At 43.9% G+C, this 19467-nt stretch overlaps 1 protein-coding gene across 3 annotated transcripts; it reads right to left on the bottom strand.

Moving 5' to 3' along the window:
* Positions 1-2837: 2837 nt before the first annotated feature.
* HMGXB4 (HMG-box containing 4) lies at positions 2838-17480 on the bottom strand. Of its 3 annotated transcripts, XM_030466870.1 has the most exons (11): positions 17345-17429; positions 15231-15336; positions 14506-14624; positions 12503-12578; positions 10407-11557; positions 9175-9256; positions 8616-8680; positions 8214-8319; positions 7493-7662; positions 5195-5317; positions 2838-3342 (listed from the first exon to the last, which is right to left on the bottom strand). In XM_030466870.1, the coding sequence occupies exons 2-11, from the start codon at positions 15259-15261 to the stop codon at positions 3298-3300; spliced, it is 1968 nt and encodes a 655-aa protein (XP_030322730.1). In that variant the 5' UTR covers positions 15262-15336; positions 17345-17429; the 3' UTR covers positions 2838-3297. The 3 variants fall into 3 exon arrangements, with proteins under 3 accessions (XP_030322730.1, XP_030322739.1, XP_030322748.1); XM_030466879.1 differs by lacking the exon at positions 15231-15336 and having other exon boundaries at positions 17345-17480; XM_030466888.1 differs by lacking the exons at positions 15231-15336; positions 17345-17429 and adding an exon at positions 17235-17323.
* Between the last annotated feature and the right edge of the window lie 1987 nt (positions 17481-19467).

Raw genomic sequence — 19467 nt, forward strand, 5'->3', positions numbered from 1 at the left:
GGGGCGGGTCCCCGCGCGGGCCCCGCCGTGACGCCAGCGGCCGCCGCCCGGTCCCGCCGCGGGATGGAGGCTCCGAGCGGTGCCGGGCCCGGCAGCCCCTACAGAGCAAAGAGCGATCTGGAGGGCGGCAGATACCCGGGGCGGGGCAGAGCCGCCTTAGCTCCGCAGGAATCGAGAGGCTCCCCGTGCCGCGCTGTGCGGGGAAGCCACGATCTCCACTTGTGCCCAAATACACCGGGCCGGTGGCGACAGGCTTTAGTGTTCCGTAGGCGTGTACGGGACCGTACCTCGACCAGGGACGTGGGCTGGTCGGTGCGGTTCTGCGTCCCGCAGCATCCTCCCGGCCTGGGCTGTCGCCCGGCCCAAGCTGCGGGTGCCAGCGACCAACGCTCGGGCGCTGGGAACGGGGACGTGTTGATAAGTGTTGGATATCACGATCGTATCAGAGTTGTTGGAAAAGGTTGTAAAAAGACCTGTAAGATCACTGTGTCCAACAGTCAACATCCCCCCACGCCCCGTAAAGCATTAATACCTGTTCTATGCCCACAAGAGCATGTCCGACAGTGCCCCATCTACACGGTTCTTAATACTTCCAGGGATGGTGGTTCCACTACTTCCCTGGGCAGTCTGTTCCAACACCTACCTACTCCTTCAGGAAAGAAAGTCTTCCTGATATCCAACCTAAACCTCCTATCCTGATGCCTCGTGCTTGTTCACACCTCAACGCCACCAACTCGCATTGAGGCGAGGCAGGAGGGACAAGGAACACCCCGGGTGGTACCTGCAGTGGTAGAGGGTGTCCTCCTGCAGAAAGGTCACCCCATGCCATCTTTAGGGTGACCTGGGCTACTGGAGATGGTACAGTGTTTAACGAGCTTGGAATTGGGTGTATTTTGCTGAAAAACACTAAATATGAGTAGTAGTAAGAGCTGCAGAACGCACAGTGCGTGCCAGGAATGAATGACAATACGACAAATGTTAAAAAAAATTGTATTGTAAGTACAGTACAAAAGAAAGGTTTGGGTCTTTTTTGTATAATTGTAATGTAATCTGGATCAAATGGCAAGGAAATAACAAAATATAAAAACTGCTAGGCGTTGCCCAAGTTTTCCCTCTAGTACCAAATACCACAAGATACAGATTATACAAAGTGTACAAATTTTAAATAAAAATACAATACACCAGGGTTGTGTGTGTTTTTCAGACTCTTCAAGAGTTTCCCATTGTACAGATGACAAAGCTAAAGCTGATCCCCTTCTGTCTTACAGAGCAGATCTACCCCTTCAGCACGACACTCTCAGGGCTGGGAAGAGCCAGGGATTTTTCACCACTCCCAGCATCAGATGCTTTAGCAGAGGCCAGGATCCAAAGTAGGATGGGACTGCCTCTCTCCTGGGCCCTTCCCAGTTCTCACTGGGATTAGTCATGTACTTTAAAAATATGTATGCTGTGGTCTGAGGCTTGGGTTCAGACCTTGTATGGTGGTCTCAGAACCTTCTGCCTCCTCCACTGACTGACTAAGAAAACCTCACACCACACTGAGAAAAGCTTCGTAACAAACAAACAGTTTTGTGCTGGCATAGCTGGGCAATACATGGTCAAGGGGAATGGGGAGTAAAACCCCTCTTGCACACCTGATTAATTTTAGATGTGATTCGTCCAGCCACAATGAGGGACAGCTCACTTTCAACTGCCCTGAAGAACAGAAGATAGGCTTCAGACTGGAAGTAAAAAAAGTGCTCTTCTGTAATTTTAAAACTTTAATGTTGTAAGGCTGGAGTAAAGGCTAGTCTATTTTGGTTGTTCCACCTACCTTCACAAGGTAGCCTGTTTCTACAAACACTTAAAATCTTTCTGGTGTTTCCCCATACAATGCCAATGCCAGCTGCCACACACATAGCTGATTCCTGCAGGAAGTGGGGTGAGGCAAACTTGATACAGATTTTCCAAACACTGTTGGTGAAGGGAGGGATTTTTGCTTTTAAATTATGTATATATATATATATATATACACATACACACACACAGAATATACAGGATAAATTAAAATCTGTTACAGATATTGGTAGAAGTTAAATACACGATATGAACACCACATACACGTACATACAGACACACAAAAGCCTATATGAGAATCAAGTGCTCTCCTGCAGCTCCTCTTCTAGAGAAGCAGAAAACCAAACACCAAGTATGCAGCTGGAAGGAAGAGGAATTGGTCCAATCAACCCACATGTACCTTGCTCAGCTGCAAAAGCTTCAAACTGGTCATCAGTCCCTGCCCCACAGCAGCACCATGGCTCTTTCAATAGTGCTGGTGAAAGGGGTGGAGGATCAGTGATGCAGGTGCATGATGGGCAGAAGCAATTAAAGTTTCTCCCATCTGCTTGCAAGCTCCTCTCCCATCAAAGCAGGCTGACCACACCCTGAAAAACTCAGCAGGAGGTTCATTTCTCTCAGGCCAATGCAGTGGTTGATATATCGTGCTAATGACAATGTGGGTGAAAGTCCACAATAAAAGATTAATTTCACTGTCATCTTCCACTTTACTTCAAATGCCAGCTGCCATACCAGCCAGCTGATGATTCTCAGTTATTACTGACGGAAGAGGGGAGGTTGGAACAAGAGGCAATCAAGAGGCAGTGACCTCTGTATCTCTGATCAGCTGATTTAGCTTTCCCCTCAAGCAGTAGATTTCAAAGTGAAAAAGTCAGAAATAGGACTGGATCAGTTATATTTCTTGGTTCAAAACAGATTCTCATCTCTACCTGCCCAGAGAATATCAGAACACTTTAGGTTGGAACGTCTATCAGGTCATCTGGTCCATCCCCCTGCTTAAAGGAAGTCCAATTAGAGCAGGCTGCTCTATATTTTTTAATAACATCAAGGATGTTATTAATACCTGTACTGGATGGAGTCAACAGCCTCTGTGGGATACCTATTTCAGTGATCCCTCTCATAGTGATGGCTTTCCTCTATATCAAGAAGTCCATCCTCTGGCTGCTTCCCCCACTACAGGGAGGGTGGGGGTGGAATTTAAGGCAAGTATCTCAAAAGCTTTCTGAATTCTGCACACAAAATACTTTCAGATTTGAGGACATTTCACTCACCAACACGAAAGGGTTTTCTCACCTTAACTGCATGACTTGTCATAAAATAGAAGTCAAATAATTACAATCCTATGTATACGCTGTACAGATATAAAAGTTTAAAACCCTACACACGGAGCCCTTCGGGAGTGCCGGTGTAGCACACAAGTCAGTTATGCAGAGGTTGAGTACATCCCAGGATCCTTTCCCATCAAAGTCCAGGCATGATGTAGGCGATGTTGTCTAGTGTGTTTGACTGGGAAAACAAGTTCAGTATTTTTTAGTGTCAGGTAATGACTCAAAATCCTTAAAAAAATAACACAACTAAGCCTGTTCACCTGTCCTACAAGTTACCATATGATAAGACAACCAAATCTGCCTGGTCATCACCACCACAGCTAGGCTTATTTTCATATTTTTGGAAAGGTAAGTTAACTAAACATAAGTGTAGCCTCAATATTTGTAAGCACCTGGAAATGATGAAAATGTTCAAGTGACCTGCTCCTTATGAACTGATACTCTTGTCTCTGAAAGATAATCTGAAACAAGCCACATCAAGCATATCATATCAACCATGGGAAAGAGCAGTGATGAAGGACTAGAGAAAGGACCTTTATGAAATTCTGTAGTGTAAAAGGCAAAGACAAAAAACTTCAAACACGCCCACTAAGAGGGTGTCAGATAGGAAAATGTAAGTGCCCTGCAGTTTTCCTTAAAAATTCTGTATAGAATTCTGAGAGTAAGAGTCCTTCTTAGGCACACCAGAAAACAAGAACCAGCAGTATATTATCTTTATGTGCTTCAAATTAATTTGTTCTTCAATAATTCTTGTAATTGCTTACAGACAGAGGAGCTGGACCTACACCAGCTGTGATTGAAGAATTTAACAATGCCACCTACTGACTGAAATAATAAGTTGCACTCTACATGCAGCAAGACCACTGACAATTTTATCCACGGCTTACAATGCCTCTTTCCTTACTATTCTGATGGTAAAAATCAGAATAGTTTATTAGCAAGTTCAAATACCATTTTTTTGGAAGTGAAAGGTCAGTGCCTTAATCCACCTAGAGCTCCACTGCTCCTTACAACAATAAGTTGATCAAGTTTACAATATACCTACTATTAGTCATGTGGCACTTGGCAAGCATGAAGGAAAAAAACAGAGGATGTTTTTCAAGGTCTTAGGATGGGAACACCCCACTGACTCAGCTTTTGTGCAGAAAGCCAGTTTGTGGGAGCTCAAAGCCTTAGCTGTCAACTTTGCTGTTGTTAATCCCCCTTTCTCGGAATGAATCAACATTTGGGCTGCCCTGTTATAGCATGTAAATTCATATCCCATTTTTGTTGTTTTCTCTGCCAGATTTGTTGTTGATCTCTTAACTTCTGAAGGCTTAGTTTGAAGATTTATTTTTCATTTCTGCTCCTCTCCTCTGCCTCATTCATGTCTTCTCTTGGAGGTCTGACTCCTGACTCCTTTTATGTTGCTGCCATCTTACTCTACATCCACATCCCACCACAAACCTGCTGTAAGCTGTTGCTAATTTAAGGTTTAATATTAAGTGTAGTTTGAAGTGGAAAAGAATCTGTAGTAAATGCAGTTCTGTAAAACACAAACTATCTTTTTTTCCTTGGAGAATGCTGCAGCCACACATAAAAGGAATCCTGATGGATAAGGATCACATTAGGAATCCTGAGACTACAAGTTATTTTTTATGCTACTAAAGTTATTTTTTTATCAGACTGTATGTTGAAGAGAATGTGCTTTTTATTTTTACTGGATATTAGAACTTTTTAAAAAACACTATGTATAGGAGCTTTTACTTGATTCAGATAGACTGATTCAGTCACTAAAAAAGCATCTACACACACTGCTATCAACGCTATAAGTATCTGGTCCATTTATACTGGGAGAAAACATTTGCACAATACCATGCAACAGTAACATCTTAAAGAATTTGAAGAACTATTTCTCTATAAAACGATCAAGGTAATTTTCTTACTGAAATGTAATTATAATTACACATCATATGACTGATTAATCAAAAAATTTCTGGACCTTACTGAAATTAACAGTACTAGAATGGAAATAACCACAAGGAACTTACCAAAACGTGCTTTGGGCAGCCATTCAGCTCAGGTAGTTGTGTGGTCAGACATGCTAACGGGCCCAAAGCACAAATGATTGAATCCAGAAGCACTGACAAACTTCCTGAAACAGCCACCATTCCCTGGAATTAAAGAAAGAAAAAAAAAGGGTATGAATTAATAGTGGAAATTACAGTTCTTTCACAACGGTATTGATTCTCGTGCAGGTACAGTATTTTCACTCTTGAGCTCCTCTAGTCCACTTCCATTACTGTACAGTAACAAAACTGGGCCATGTGCATCAGAGAAAAAATGCTTTCGAAAATTTAAGAATTAAGAATTCATGTATTAAAAAAAAAGCAGGAAACAAAAGAAAAGGTCAGAAAGTTGTCAGTTGTATAAATCAGTTCCATGTTTTCTTTCTAATGTAATTCTTTGTAATTTCTACATTAACTACATGAGTCCTAAAGATAACAGTTGTTTTACTATTGAAGTCCAAAGAATTGCTAAATCTAACAAATACTTTAGTCTTTGATATGCTTTCAGGAAAGGGAACTTGTTTGTGTACCTTTTTCTTAAGGGGGAGATTTTACTCGGGTTATTCCTCTGAAAAATAACCTAATTTGGTCACACCAGAAACAAAATGTAGGAAAGTTTCTTTTACGGCTTATAGAACAAGCAAGCACAATGGGATGATATCACATCAGCAATAACATTAGTGACTCTGCTTGAGTCAAGTATGTATTCTCCTTATAGGCTGGGCTGAGTTGTGAAACTGTCTGTGTGTGCATGCATAGAATCACTGTCATCTAACAGAAGGAAACAATTAAAATGATTTAAATAGATGTGAAGCCAAGGGACATGATTTAGTGCTGGACGCAGTGGTGTCAGATTAATGGTTCGTCTTGATCTTAAAGTTCCAGTCCAACCTAAATGATTCTATGATTCTAAAATATGACCTCTTCTACATTACCACAGAATCACAGAATCATCCGGGTTGGAAGGGACCTCTGAGATCATCAAGTCCAACCCTTGATCCACTACGGCTGCAGTTACCAGACCATGGCACTGAGTGCCACATCCAGTCTCTTTTTAAATATCTCCAGGGATGGAGAATCCACTACTTCCCGGGGCAGCCCATTCCAATGTCTGATCACCCTCTGTAAAGAATTTCTTCCTAATATCCAACCTAAACCTGCCCTGGCAGAACTTAATTCCATGACTTATCTTACTTGGAGCTGCCTTGGAGAAGAGATCGACTCCTCCCTGGCTACCCTCTCCTTTCAGGGAGTTGTAGAGAGTGATGAGGTCTCCCCTGAGCCTCCTCTTCTCCAGACTGAACACCCCCAGCTCCCTCAGCCCTTCCTCATCGGACTTGTGCTGGATCCCTTCACAGCCTCCTTGTTCTTCTCTGGACCTGCTCCAGCACCTCAATCTCCTTCCTGAACTGAGGAGCCCAGAACTGGACACAGTACTCGAGGTGTGGCCTCACCAGCGCTGAGTACAGGGGCAGAATCCCTTCCCTGGACCTGCTGGCCACGCTGTTCCTGATACAGGCCAGGATGCCATTGGCCTTCTTGGCCACCTGGGCACACTGCTGGCTCATGTTCAGCTTCCTGTCAATCCAGACTCCCAGGTCCCTCTCTGCCTGGCTGCTCTCAGCCACTTTGTGCCCAGCCTGGAGCTCCCCAGGGGGTTGTTGTGGCCAAAGTGCAGGACCCGGCACTTGGCCGTGTTGAACCTCATCCCATTGGAATCAGCCCAACTCTCCAGTCTGTCCAGGTCCCTCTGCAGAGCCCTCCTGCCTTCCAGCTGATTAACACTCCCCCCCATCTTAGTGTTGTCTGTGAATTTGCTAATTGTGGACTCAATACCAGGTAGGTTGAAACAAAAGTAGCCCCTATCCAAGGCACTGGCAATATGATACTCTTAGAAAACAGGACATGCAAAAGACATCCTAGTAAAGGCCTTCTCTGATGGTTTTCAAAAAAGGCTTGAGAGAGTAACACAAACTGGACCAGCAATTGGCAAAGACAGCAAGGAAATACCAAACTCAAGGGGAATATATAGTAAGAAAAGACTAAAGGGTTTATTGAGCTAAAAATTGCCTTCAGGGACCTTGAGCTGCAAAGGACATGATACCTACTGTTCACTGAAAGCAAACAGCAATGCATCAAAGAAATAGAAGATGCCATCTCTAATTTTTTTCCTAACAGAAGAACATTTTCTAAGGTTTTAAGTAAAATAAAATATAATCCTCCCCAATCCTGTGTGTAGATTACATGACATCACTGTGACACTGCTCGTTACAGTCTCACCTCTGTTTCCTGCAGTCTGTGTCCAATGAGGCTCAGAGATTCACCCAGCAGCTGTAAATGTGCAGCTACGTCAATAGGGTCTGTATCAGGGAGTTTGGATGGTGAGGAAGAAACCACCATGGTGCTGGTGGGGGATTTCTTATGAGGGGAAACTGCTCCTGTTGGAGAAGCTGAAAACACACAGATTAAAATTCCATATCATCTTCTTTCCTTCTTTTACTTACAAGCCTATTTATTTAGTAAAGTTCAAGTCTCAAAGGCATGAGAAGCTTAAATAGTTCTGTGGACCTGGTCCCTGTGGTCTTTGGAGTCAAAACTTTCCTTCTATATTTACTATAGAAATTCACTATTTACCATCTAACTTAGCCAAATGGAATTTGGGAGATCTGTTTGGGAGACTGCTAAGTAGAGGTGCCAAGCCAAGAACAACTCTTTCTCCTCTAGCAGAAAACTAATCCACTAGAACTTTGTTGCTGCTTCTTTTTATTTTACATTTCAATCCCTAAACTGCTAAAGCCAACACCATTCTACAAACTAGAAAAATAAATATTTTTTAAAAATTCTCATGTCACTCTTGCAGAAACACTATTTTTGAGTAATATGGTAAATTAAACATCAAGATTTGGGAAAAAGAGGTAGGATTTTTGCTCCTGACTCCACAGGCAACACTAATTTCCATCTCCACGAAAGAAAACTGGAGAAAATAAAGTCCAACAATTACCTTTTATTTTTGGTGCACCATCTGAAGACGATGCCTTTCTCTTCACAGTGGTGGCCTCCGCTTTATTCTGCTTGTGTTGGAGATACTGAGCTTTCTGTTTCCAGATCTGCAGTTACCATGGTATAAAAAGAGAGATTTGTAACATTAGGTAATTCTGTTATCTGATGCCAGGACCTGGAGGCAGTATGATGTTATGTAGCTAACTGGTGAAGCAATACCATGAGAATAAAATGGATACTTTATCATCACAAGGGCAAGGTTGATTGTTAATTTCCACATTTACATACTTTGGGGAGAACAGGTAACATTTTCTGAGGTTTGATGGCAATGCTGCCAGTATGTTCTGACCCAAGTACCGAGTTTGCAGAAATCATTTTACAAAAACACCTTACACACACTCACCAATTTATCCTTCTCGGGCAGCTGCTTCCACACTTCTGCCAGTTTTTTACTTAGCTCTCCAAAATCTGGCAGAAGCAAAGAAGAAAAACATTAAATACAAACCTTTAAAACAAATTAAATCATCAAATTGGGATATTTACTGGCCCACGCATACACATTTAGGAACAAACACATTCCACAACTGAAGCTCTCAACACTGTCCTGAAAATGATTCCCAGCATGCATGCCCAGTACTGTTCAAAATGAAAAAAGCAGCTGATACTGGAAACAGAGCCACATGTGTATATACAAGACAAGAAAGTGACACAATGAAGATAACTCTTTAAGTGAAAGAGTGAGCAAGCAATTTCTTTATCCACGCTCACAGCCTGGTTCAAATGCAATGAAATAAAATAATGAAATCCACTCCTGTCCTCTTTGCTACCTCTTATTCAAAGAAAATTGGCAGATTATTTGCATACTCTTCAAAATTAAGAGGCTGGTATGAAAACCAGATGATAGGTTCTGCTAATTAATCTGGCTGGTGTATAATCAAGAGAAGAGGAGGTTATTCTCCCACCTATTCCAGGGTGCTCAGACACAATAGTTGTACGATACTCCTTACAGAACACTTGATAGGCAGACATGTTTTTCTTCTTTGGCTAGTGACAAGAAGAAAAGAAAACAAAGTATTTTTTATTATAGTGAGACCAACAGAAATGTAGTAAGAATTTGGCATTTATCAAAGTCTTAAAGATGTAGTGTTTAGATCAGGAACTTAAAAAAACAGTCTTAAATTTTCTGGCTGAATCTAGTGTTTGCGAAAGCACAGGAACTTGTCTTCATACAAGGCTTATATTGCATCAATGCATTTCATTTGTAAGTTACAACAACTTGCTATTATAAATCCAGGGTCAACATGCAACTCCATTAATGTATTTCAGTTTCAAAACTTAAAATAATAAAGAATATGTCATACTACTCATAGAACATATCATAGATCTGTCAAAACAGTTCAGTCCTCATCGTAATGTTTTGTTCCATTTTTTAAAGCCTTACAAAACACTTCAAATTGTCAGGAAAATAGACAGTATCAGTATACTGACAGCAGAGGCATACACCATTGCCAAACTATGATCAGAGAAAACTTACAAAATAGCAATAAATGGCTGAACCAATTTGGGCTATGTCTGACCATTTCCTGACACAAAGCAACTCTCATCTGTGGGAACATACAGGAACTGCTTTTCCCCATTTCTATACTTATGCAACTACAGTTATATCACCTGTAAACTCATTCATATGCTTGATACCATTTCTCTTATTTTTTTACACTAACTGTGGAAAACTGGATTTATGTGTATAGGACAAAAGTGGGAATGTGCCAGCCTACAAGAATTAAGAATTTTATTTGAGTATCAGACTAAATGGGTAAATGTATTCGCTTTTCAGGGTAAAACTCAATTGCTTTTTACAGGAACTGTGATGACGCACTAGATCACTAGTCCAAAAATCTACCTACTTCATAACTGGTTACTTCAGAAAATTATGCAGTTGTGCAAACTACAAACTTTTCAAAGAACACCAACTGGCTAAAAGCTGCTGCCGCCACAACACCAGAATAATGTATATTCCTTTTGCTACAAACAGAAATCATGGTGGCTGACACATTTTTGCAAACAAATCTCAATGAAACCACTGATCCCAGTATTAGTTATCCTTTTGTTTCAATTTAACATGCCTTTGTAATGGAGTCTCCAATTCACCATGACCCATCACCCAATGTGTATTTTCTCTCCACTTTTTCCTTACTTTTTCTCTTTCTCTTTCTCTTTCCTTTTCTCTTTCTCTTTCCTTTTCTTTTTCTCTTTCCTTCTCCTTTTCTCGTTCCTTTTCCTTTTCTCTTTCCTTTTCCTTTTCTCTTTCCTTCTCTTTTTCTCGTTCCTTCTCCTTTTCTCGTTCCTTTTCCTTTTCTCTTTCCTTTTCCTTTTCTCTTTCCTTTTCCTTTTCTTTTTCTCTTTCCTTCTCCTTTTCCCATTTCTCAGCCTTGTCTTTATCCTTGTCTTCCTTTTTCCTCCTCTTCTCACCTTGACCATCTGAGTGAAAACCAGAAGAAGGAGGTGGAGGAATACCATAGTGGGTACTGGAAAGATGCTGTGGTGATACTGTTCCTTCTGCCACCGGAGCATGCCCAGAACTCTTTTTAGACTTAGAGTGCTTCTTCTCCCTGTGTTTCTCCTTGTCCTTTTTTTTCTTACTTTTTTTTGACTTCTTCTTCTTCTTGATTTCCCGGTAGGAGTCATCTATCACTAGTTCTCCAGCCTCCAACTCCCCACCAGAAGAGGAACCAGATTCTGGTGGTGCCTCCACACCTGAAATTTCATACTCACTCCCATGGCCCTCTGAAAAAAGGGAGGTGTCAGCACCAAAACTCTCAGAAGGTGGATGTGGGTCTGGAGGTAGTTTATGCTTCTTTCGGGATGACTTCAGGAAGCTCTGCAGGTCATGGCCCAGCAGGAATGAGCCTTGTTCATCCCGAGATGGTTTCTTTGAAGATTTCTTTGCACCTGATGAAGAGTAGGAGAAAGCATCATCATCTGCTGCGCTGCTTTTCTCTTTTGGTGAAAGGATGAGCTTCATCTTCAAACCATCAGGTTCACGAAGTGTAAGTGTCTCTGTGTTTACGTAGAGAGGTTTCATTTTTTTAGATTTGTGAAAGCTCCCATCATCCGCTGAGTGCTCCCCACTGCTACTACTCAGCTTCTTCTTGTGGTGCTCCTTTTTGCTTTCGGAATGGCTAGAGGACGAATAAGGTGATTTTTCAGAGGTCTTCTTGGAAGACTTTGAGGCTGTGGCCAAGGGTGAAGTAACAGCCTTGAGTAAATCCATGGTTGTATCAGCTGAGGATGGGCTAGAAACTGCTTTTTTCTTCTTCTTTGATGGTAGATCCAAAGGCGAAACACCTGAAAAAGATCAAGAGAAATACACATCAAGATGATTTCCTTAAAGACAGCATCACAGTAGCCCAGAGAAGTGAAGGGGGAATACTGCAAGACTTAGAGTTACACCTAACAGATTTGCATCCTGGCTTAAACAGAAGATCTCTGAAACTTGGAGCCATCTAAGTGTGGCCTTACTGATGCAGTTCAGGAGCTGTAATGCCAAGGCTGGTCAAATAATTCAAAGCTGGAAGACAGAGTAGGAAACTTCCTGAAGCTTTGTCAAACATTTTATTCTGTTATAAAATAATATATTCTAATGAGAATGTGTCTTACTGAGCCTGAAACTGTATCTCAGGTGCAACATTTTGGTGCCACTTTTATCCAAGGTGACACCAATGGATCGAAAATCCCAGCCATTTCATTTTGAAAGCATATGCTGACATGATTTCAGCTTGGCTTTCTCTTTTCATTGTGCCAAAACCAGAACAGAATTGTAATTTTCTGGTCAGTTTATTAATTGTGACAATAATGTTTCTAAATTATACTGACCCTAGTAGCATCTATTTTTCATCCTGATGCATCCTGTTTTTATGAGTTCAGAGAAAGTAATACTATCTGCAAGTGAAATTGAAGTCTGCCCCACAACAGGGAAAAAAGAAAAGCAAGTCCCAAAAAGGAAGGCATGGGTTAGAAAACCACAACTTGTCAATGAAAACATGGGTGGAAGATCTCTACTCCCCACAACAGCAACCTGTTAAAATAAACCCTGAGAATATAATTCCTTAATCTTGCCATCTGGTGCTGACCAGCATCAGGTTTCTGATTCAGGTTTCTCCTGAGACAGGCTGATGTACCTTTTCCCCCATAAAGTACCAAGCACAAAGCTTGATGTCAGCAGCTTTAAGAGCATCCTTTCCTCAAAATCATAATCTGTTAACCCCTTCCCCTGCCTGATTACTATCTTACCTCTGTAGCAGAACTCATCGGAGGAGTGCTTTCTCTTCTTTTTGTGAGGTTCTGTCCCCGCAAAAAGCTCACAGTCCTAGAATAAGAAGAAAAAAAGTTGCTGACAAACAAGAGGGAAATAATGAGATTCACATGGACTACTGATATAGATTATAATTTGTAGGAGATATCAAAGAGTTATTTGTACTATGATAACTCGAAGGAATCCTAGATATGAACCAGGATCATTATTCTAGGTGCTCAAACAAGCAAAGGAAACATATTCTGTTGCCAAGAGCCCTCAGTGTATGTTTAAGGTGAGAGACAAAAAGCATAGTACAGATACGTGGGAGAATACAAAAAATAGTATTAGTCAGGATTGGTTTCAGCACATCAGCCACCTAACCAGCATCAAGCTTTCTGTAGGCATTGCAGCACAACAGGGCTGTAAAGGGAAACGGAAAGACAGATTTTTATAGGGAGATCTCCCCAAGTGAGAGGAGCAATACACAAGAAAACTTCAAAAAACACATTTGAAAGTGTTAAGAAATGGGCAGTGAAAGCTAGCACTTGGAGATCAGCTGATGAGTTGATAGAAGACAAACATCTCCCTCTTAATAAAGCTAAGAAATAACTAAACATGCATAGGCTGTCAAGCCTTGAAAATGAAAGTGAATTGTTCATGTTTAATATCCTGAAAAATATAAAAGAAGTGAAAGTAGGTACAGAGAGGTGACAATTAAAATGACAGACCAAGGACTTGACCTTAATATGCCATGTCACCCAACTGTTATTTGGATTATGACCAATCTATGGTCTGAAAATGAGGCTCCTCTACAAAATTTCATCTGTGTCGTAGATGATTTTAATTTGAAACTAGAACTCATTTTTCAGATTAAAAATAAAAATTAAAACAATCGCAAAATAGTCACCTTTGAGCTAGCAGCAAACATTTTAGCTCAAAGAGGAAAGTTTTCAAGAGACTTAAGTTGTCACTAAGTGATTTCAAAGTTAAGGCCCCAAAGAAGTGAATAGGGCAAGTTCGTACCTCTCAAGAGCTATCGTTTCAGGCTGTCTGCAGAATCAGGAAGACAACAACACATCAGTTAACATTGTATTAATGCCCTGCTGACTATTTATTCAACTGTAAATTCTAAACTTTTTTTTGGGGTGTGTATGTGTAAAAAGTTATTCACGCTATCTTATGACTTGCAAGGCTCTACCTCAAAACTAGGACAGCATCTTAGTCTCAGGACAACTGGCTGCCAGACCCTACTAGACCAACTCACCACCAGGACAACTGGACACCAACCATCAAGGAGTGCTCATTCAACACTGTGAACAGAACCTCGGGGAGCAGGCAGCAGCTCTGCTCACGGTGCTCTGCTTTTAGCAAGGAAACTGTTTACATAGAGGAGTGTATAAGTTACACAATTTGTAACATGAAATATTAATGGTGAGATAAAGGCAACTCAGTCAAATGTAAGAATTGAAAATTGATCGATGAGACAAAGGCAACTCAGTTAAACATTGCAAACAGCTTGTTTCAGGTCGTGGTCTCAAACATCACTTAAAAATTGTGTTTTGATGTTTTTTAAGTGCATTTGTTTAACTTCAATTTTATAAAATGTTTTTGGATTTTTTATAATTGCATTCATTTAATACCACTTAAATTTTTTTTTAATGTTTAGTACGTGCATTAATTTAACATTACATTTAGAAAATATCTCATGTTTGACTGATTTGCCTTTATTTCTCAGTGTCCAGTTAGTGGCATTCAGTTGTCCATTCCCCCTACTGCCCTGTTTTCTGAGGCCAGAAAAATCACAATCAGTTGTAATTGGGACTGATCCCCTCCTTTTCCCAGGAAAGTTACTGAGTAATACATGACATGTCTGGCTGCTCTTGCTGTCTGCTATAGCCATTTCTGTATAAAAAAGAGCAATAAACCCACCCACCTCCCTCCATCACTAGCTTTTCACATATCCTTACAGCTTCAACCTTTTCTCTGAGGGTTTCCTGACCTGTGTTGCTACCTCCTCTTCCTCTTGCAGCAGATCCTTGTAAGAGCGTTTTTTCTCTCGTTGTATCCTGACAGTTGCCAGCCCCACGTCATCAACACTTCGGCCACCCTCTAGGAACTCTTAAGATTTATGTGAAATGAGAAAAAAAGAAATTAAACACCCCATTAAGGAATGGTAGACATGTGGACTATGCAGAAAATAAGATGACAGCAGATGTTGGCACCACGTGATGCACAACACCCAAGAGGCACAGGGGCCTGAAAAATAACAGTATCTACTCTCTCTAATCTCTATAGGGATGGGAATCAGTGCTCTAATGCTATAACACAATCACTCAAGATTTTGTTTCTAACCCTTATGTATTTCTTCCTAAGGACAACAGGACCTAGAAATGTTATCATGACTAAACGTATCCCTGTCCCTGGTCTCCTGTTCCATTGATCTGGCAGGGAGAAGAAAGGCTGCAGTGGCAGAGTTTCTAACCAAAGTGTCTGTATTAGGAAATACCACCCACTTCTCTCAAGTTTAACCCCAGTACTGTAAACCTGGAAATCAAGGGCTTGGAATCCTCCAGCAGCTCAGACAGATTTAATTTAAGGGCTCCACTAGCTTCCTTTCCCACTCTGACTGCACAGCCCAGCAAGGACTGCAGAGGGTACCCTTTTTTTGTTGGTTTTTTTTTTTTTTTTTTGGCAACTCCCTCTGAGATTATGAAGCAGTCATACCTTCTTTTTTCTTGGAGTCATCATAAGCCATGGTGGTCCTGCAGGAGCCTTAGAATGTGTTGCCACGTCTGGGCTCCTTCCCCCGTTCCCATCTACAGGAAAAGGTCTGAGAAACAGAGAATGAAAATAACCCTCCCATAAAGAAGAATCATGATGTGAAACAGGAAACTTCCTCTGAACCAAGTAAAGATTCTCTGGAAGGTAGTGGGAAAGGAAAGGAGTCTACTTTCTGGTCAGTTCATGCTCACCCTTCAGGCTTGACAGAATTTATTTTTTTTTAATTAAGTTGGAGATTGTTCTTCTGTTATTTTAAAGACATAAAAGACCACCTCTTTCTTGTAAAATCTCTAAATCAGTGAACTGTTTTACAAAAATAGAAAGAGGGTGTGAAGACAGCCGAGTTTGATTTTCCCAACACACAAGGAGCTACTGTAGCAGAAAGTGGAATGTTTAAGGAGAGATTCCAAACCCTTGAATCTCAGATGAAGTGAAAGAAAAGAAGGAAGTGGACAGGAACCACTGTCCTAAAAAAGAATCACTGCAAGTCTTTTAAACTAAAGGACTTCACACTTTGTAGTGAAGGTGTGCATCCTTCTGATGTATTTCCCAACACTACCACTGCAGCCATTCTGAATGCCAGCCTGGGAGAGGGAACAGAAGAAAGCACACTTATGCAGCACACTAACCCCTGCCAGCTCCAAGTTTTCAGGCTTCTTCTCGCTGAGTAATTCTGTTCCACAGTTGCTGGTATATAGCAGGCCCGTGCCCTTATAGCTGCACTCTGGCTCTCCCAGAGTAAATAGCTTTTGTTCTTCAGTCAGGGACTAGCTTAACATGGAAAGATCCCTCCTGCTCATAAGCTATTAAACCTCACTGATTCTGTGTGCTTGTGTGTGTGTGTGCACACGTGTAAGGGTTCAACCTCAACGACCATACAGCTTCTTCATTCTGTCACAATCATCTTGCTGTGAAGTTACATTTTAATTACCTTGAGAGTGGGGAACTTGTGCTTGTACTTCCCTGCACCTATCTCTATTTTATAAATAACTGTCTGAAGCTGAGAACGTATAACATAACCTTCCTTTGTTACTAAACAAAGTCCCAACTAACTCAAGCTTGCAGGTACACAGGAGACGTTTCTATTTAAATTAATAGGAATACAAGTTATTTCTCCAGGTTTTGGGAAACGATCCGCCACAAACTGTTTCTTAAGTTAGCATTCTGACAACTACTACACATTGTTGGTAGCAAGCACAGCGATTTGTATGCTGAATTTACGTGTAACACATTTATGTATAGGAGCACTGCATAAGGGACACACTACAGAAACACACTGCAAGGAAAAAGAGCACCTTGCCACCTGTGGGCTCACCATCTGGAACCACATCTTGCCAACATTTCAGCTGTCATATGGGCTTCAGTGGGAACACACATGACACTGAAGTACCATGCTCAAGAGGGCAAGGTCCTGATCTGGGTATTCTTTAGTAAAACAAAGCTGAAGACTGTCATTAACGAACAGATGGCTTGGAGAGGCTAAATACTTGTTTATAGTCACACAGGCACATTTTACTGTTTTAAAATCTTTAAGGATGGGCAGCTATAAAGGTTGGCAGCTACTGCCCAAAGGGGATCACAACCGAGACCTCTAACCCTCCAAACACAAAACCTATCACAAACTCATCTTCTTCTATAACTCCTAACCAGGTGCCCCTGTTTCAGGCTCCTCGGTTTCAGCAGGAACCGCACAGCTCCGGTGCAGCGGCTCTCCCTTCACCCCTCTCCCCTTCCTGAACACACGGGAACAAGGCCGCGCATTGCTGTCCTCCAGCCTCCGGCTCCACTCGGCCCTCCGCACCTCGCTCCCGCACGGGAGCTGCACAACCACCGGCACGGACCGTGCCGGGCGGGACCCCCGGGGAATCCCGACAGCGACGAGGACCGAACCCCGGACCCGACCCCTCCGCTGACACGGGGCCGCGGCCCAGTCCCGCGCATGCGCACCAACGCCCTCAGGACGCGTCCCCGCCACCGCCTCCGCCGCCCGCGCCCCTCCCGCCACCGCCGTGCGAAGCGGGATCGGTCGCTCCGCTCCTGCCCGTGCGGCCTCTCACCCCAGCGGGCTCCGGCCTCGCTCCACGGCTCCGCCCTTACAGAAGGCCCGAGCGTGCCTCGGTGGCGGGGCTGCCCAGCGGTGCCGGGGACTGCCGGCCGGCCGGCCGGCCGGTGCCGAGCTGAAGCCGCAGGGTGGGGAGGTACCGCGGCCGCCTCACTCCGCGCCGCCGCTTCCCGCCGCGCCGCCCGCGGCCGCCATCTTGGCGAGGCAGACAAGGGACACCCGCCTGGCGCCGGGGCCAGGGCCGGCCAGACGAGCGCCGAGCGCATCTAACGCGGCACCCGGGGGAGGGGCGGGGGAGAAGGCGGCGTGCGGGATTGCCGAGCGCATCGATGGCGCGGGCGGGCAGCGCCGTCCCCTGTGTCCCGGAGCGGGGCCCGGGGCTCCTGCAGCCCCGCACCGGGCACGGCCTTGGGGCGGCAGCCGAAAGCGTTGAGCGTTCCTCGCTGCGGGTTCGGCGCACCGTCCGCGGGGGCCCGTCCCGCCGCCTGGCCAGAGTTTGCTGATGACACTAAGCTGGGAGGAGTGGCTGACACACCAGAAGGCTGTGCTGCCATTCAGAGAGACTTAGACAGGCTGGAGAGTTGGGCAGAGAGAAACATGATGAAGTTCAACAAGGGGAAGTGTAGAGTTTTGCATTTGGGGAAGAACAACACAATGTCCCAGTATAGGTTGGGGGCTGACCTGCTGGAGAGCAGTGTAGGTGAAAGAGACCTGGGGGTCCTGGTAGACAAGAGGATGACCATGAGCCAGCAATGTGCCCTTGTGGCCAAGAAGGCCAATGGCATCCTGGGGTGCATTAGAAAGGGTGTGGTTAGTAGGTCAAGAGAGGTTCTCCTCCCCCTCTATTCTGCATTGGTGAGGCCGCACCTGGAGTATTGTGTCCAGTTCTGGGCCCCTCAGTTCAAGAAGGACAGGGAAGTGCTTGAAAGAGTCCAGCGCAGAGCTACTAAGATGATTAAGGGGGTGGAACATCTCCCTTATGAGGAAAGGCTGAGGGAGCTGGGTCTCTTTAGTTTGGAGAAAAGGAGACTGAGGGGTGACCTCATCAATGTTTTCAAATATGTAAGGGGTGAGTGTCAGGGAGATGGAGTTAGGCTTTTCTCAGTGGTGACCAGTGATAGGACAAGGGGTAATGGGTGTAAATTGGAGCACAGGAGGTTCAAGTTGAATATCCGGAAAAATTTGTTTACTGTAAGGGTGACAGAGCCCTGGAACAGGCTACCCAGGGGGGTCGTGGAGTCTCCTTCACTGGAGACATTCAAAACCCGCCTGGACACGTTCCTATGCGAGGTACTTTAGGTGGCCCTGCTCTGGCAGGGGGTGGTGGATTAGATGATCTTTCGAGGTCCCTTCCAACCCCTATGATTCTATGATTCTATGATTCTCTTCCGCCCCGCTCCGCTATGGGGCAATCACTGGGGCCTCAGAGGTGGCCGCAGGGGAGTGGTGAGAGCACAGGGTGCTGGCCACTCACAGTGTCCCCAGGCACCCCAGCGAGGCTCCGCGGGTGCCCCCTGAGGGGCTGAGCCTGGTGTGGGTGCCAGGAGCAGACCTCAGGCTGGGTGCCTGCGCTTGGCCGCTGCTCTGCCCCGGGCACCTCCTGTGGGGGATGCGCCTGCCTTCCTCCCATCTTCTGCACAGCTTCCTCTACTCCCCCTCTCTCATCCTTGCTTCAAGAGAGAGGTCTCTGAGCTGTCTTGGTTGGTTGTTGGATGCTTAGGGATGCACGTTGGGTCAATGGGATGGGGTGAATTCCTGTTATTAATCACAAGCTGTGGATCCTCACAACCTGAGTCTCCCAAACACAGCAAATGCTGTGCCTTAAGAATAATCCTGTCATGGCCAACCTCACCTAAAAAAGAGAGATAATCTTCCATAAGATTACAAGGGTTGGACTCGATGATCTCTGAGGTCCCTTCCAACCCAGCCAATTCTATGATTCTATGAATTACAAGCAATTACAGAGTCACTGCTTTCATGGGGTTGTTCATGGATGCATATTAATGGGTATGTCTCCTGTAAACCTGTCTGATCCCCAGAGGAATTGAGTGGATGGATCAGGCAAAGCTGAGATAAGGATGTCTGAAGAGCAGACTGCCTGAGCAGGCTTTGCTCAGC

This window comes from Calypte anna, chromosome 1 (genome assembly GCF_003957555.1).
Source record: "Calypte anna isolate BGI_N300 chromosome 1, bCalAnn1_v1.p, whole genome shotgun sequence".
NCBI lineage: Eukaryota > Metazoa > Chordata > Aves > Apodiformes > Trochilidae > Calypte > Calypte anna.

What these genes read in the sequence shown, in the direction of transcription:
- HMGXB4 (XM_030466870.1), bottom strand. Translation starts at nt 15,261, where the DNA reads ATGGCTTATGATGACTCCAAGAAAAAAGAAG. An exon ending in TGACTCCAAGAAAAAAGAAG is followed by an intron (nt 14,625 to 15,230) that starts GTATGACTGCTT and finishes ATAAATCTTAAG; the next exon opens with AGTTCCTAGAGGGTGGCCGA. An exon ending in GAGAAAGAGAAAGAGAAAAA is followed by an intron (nt 9,257 to 10,406) that starts GTAAGGAAAAAG and finishes TCTTGTCACTAG; the next exon opens with CCAAAGAAGAAAAACATGTC.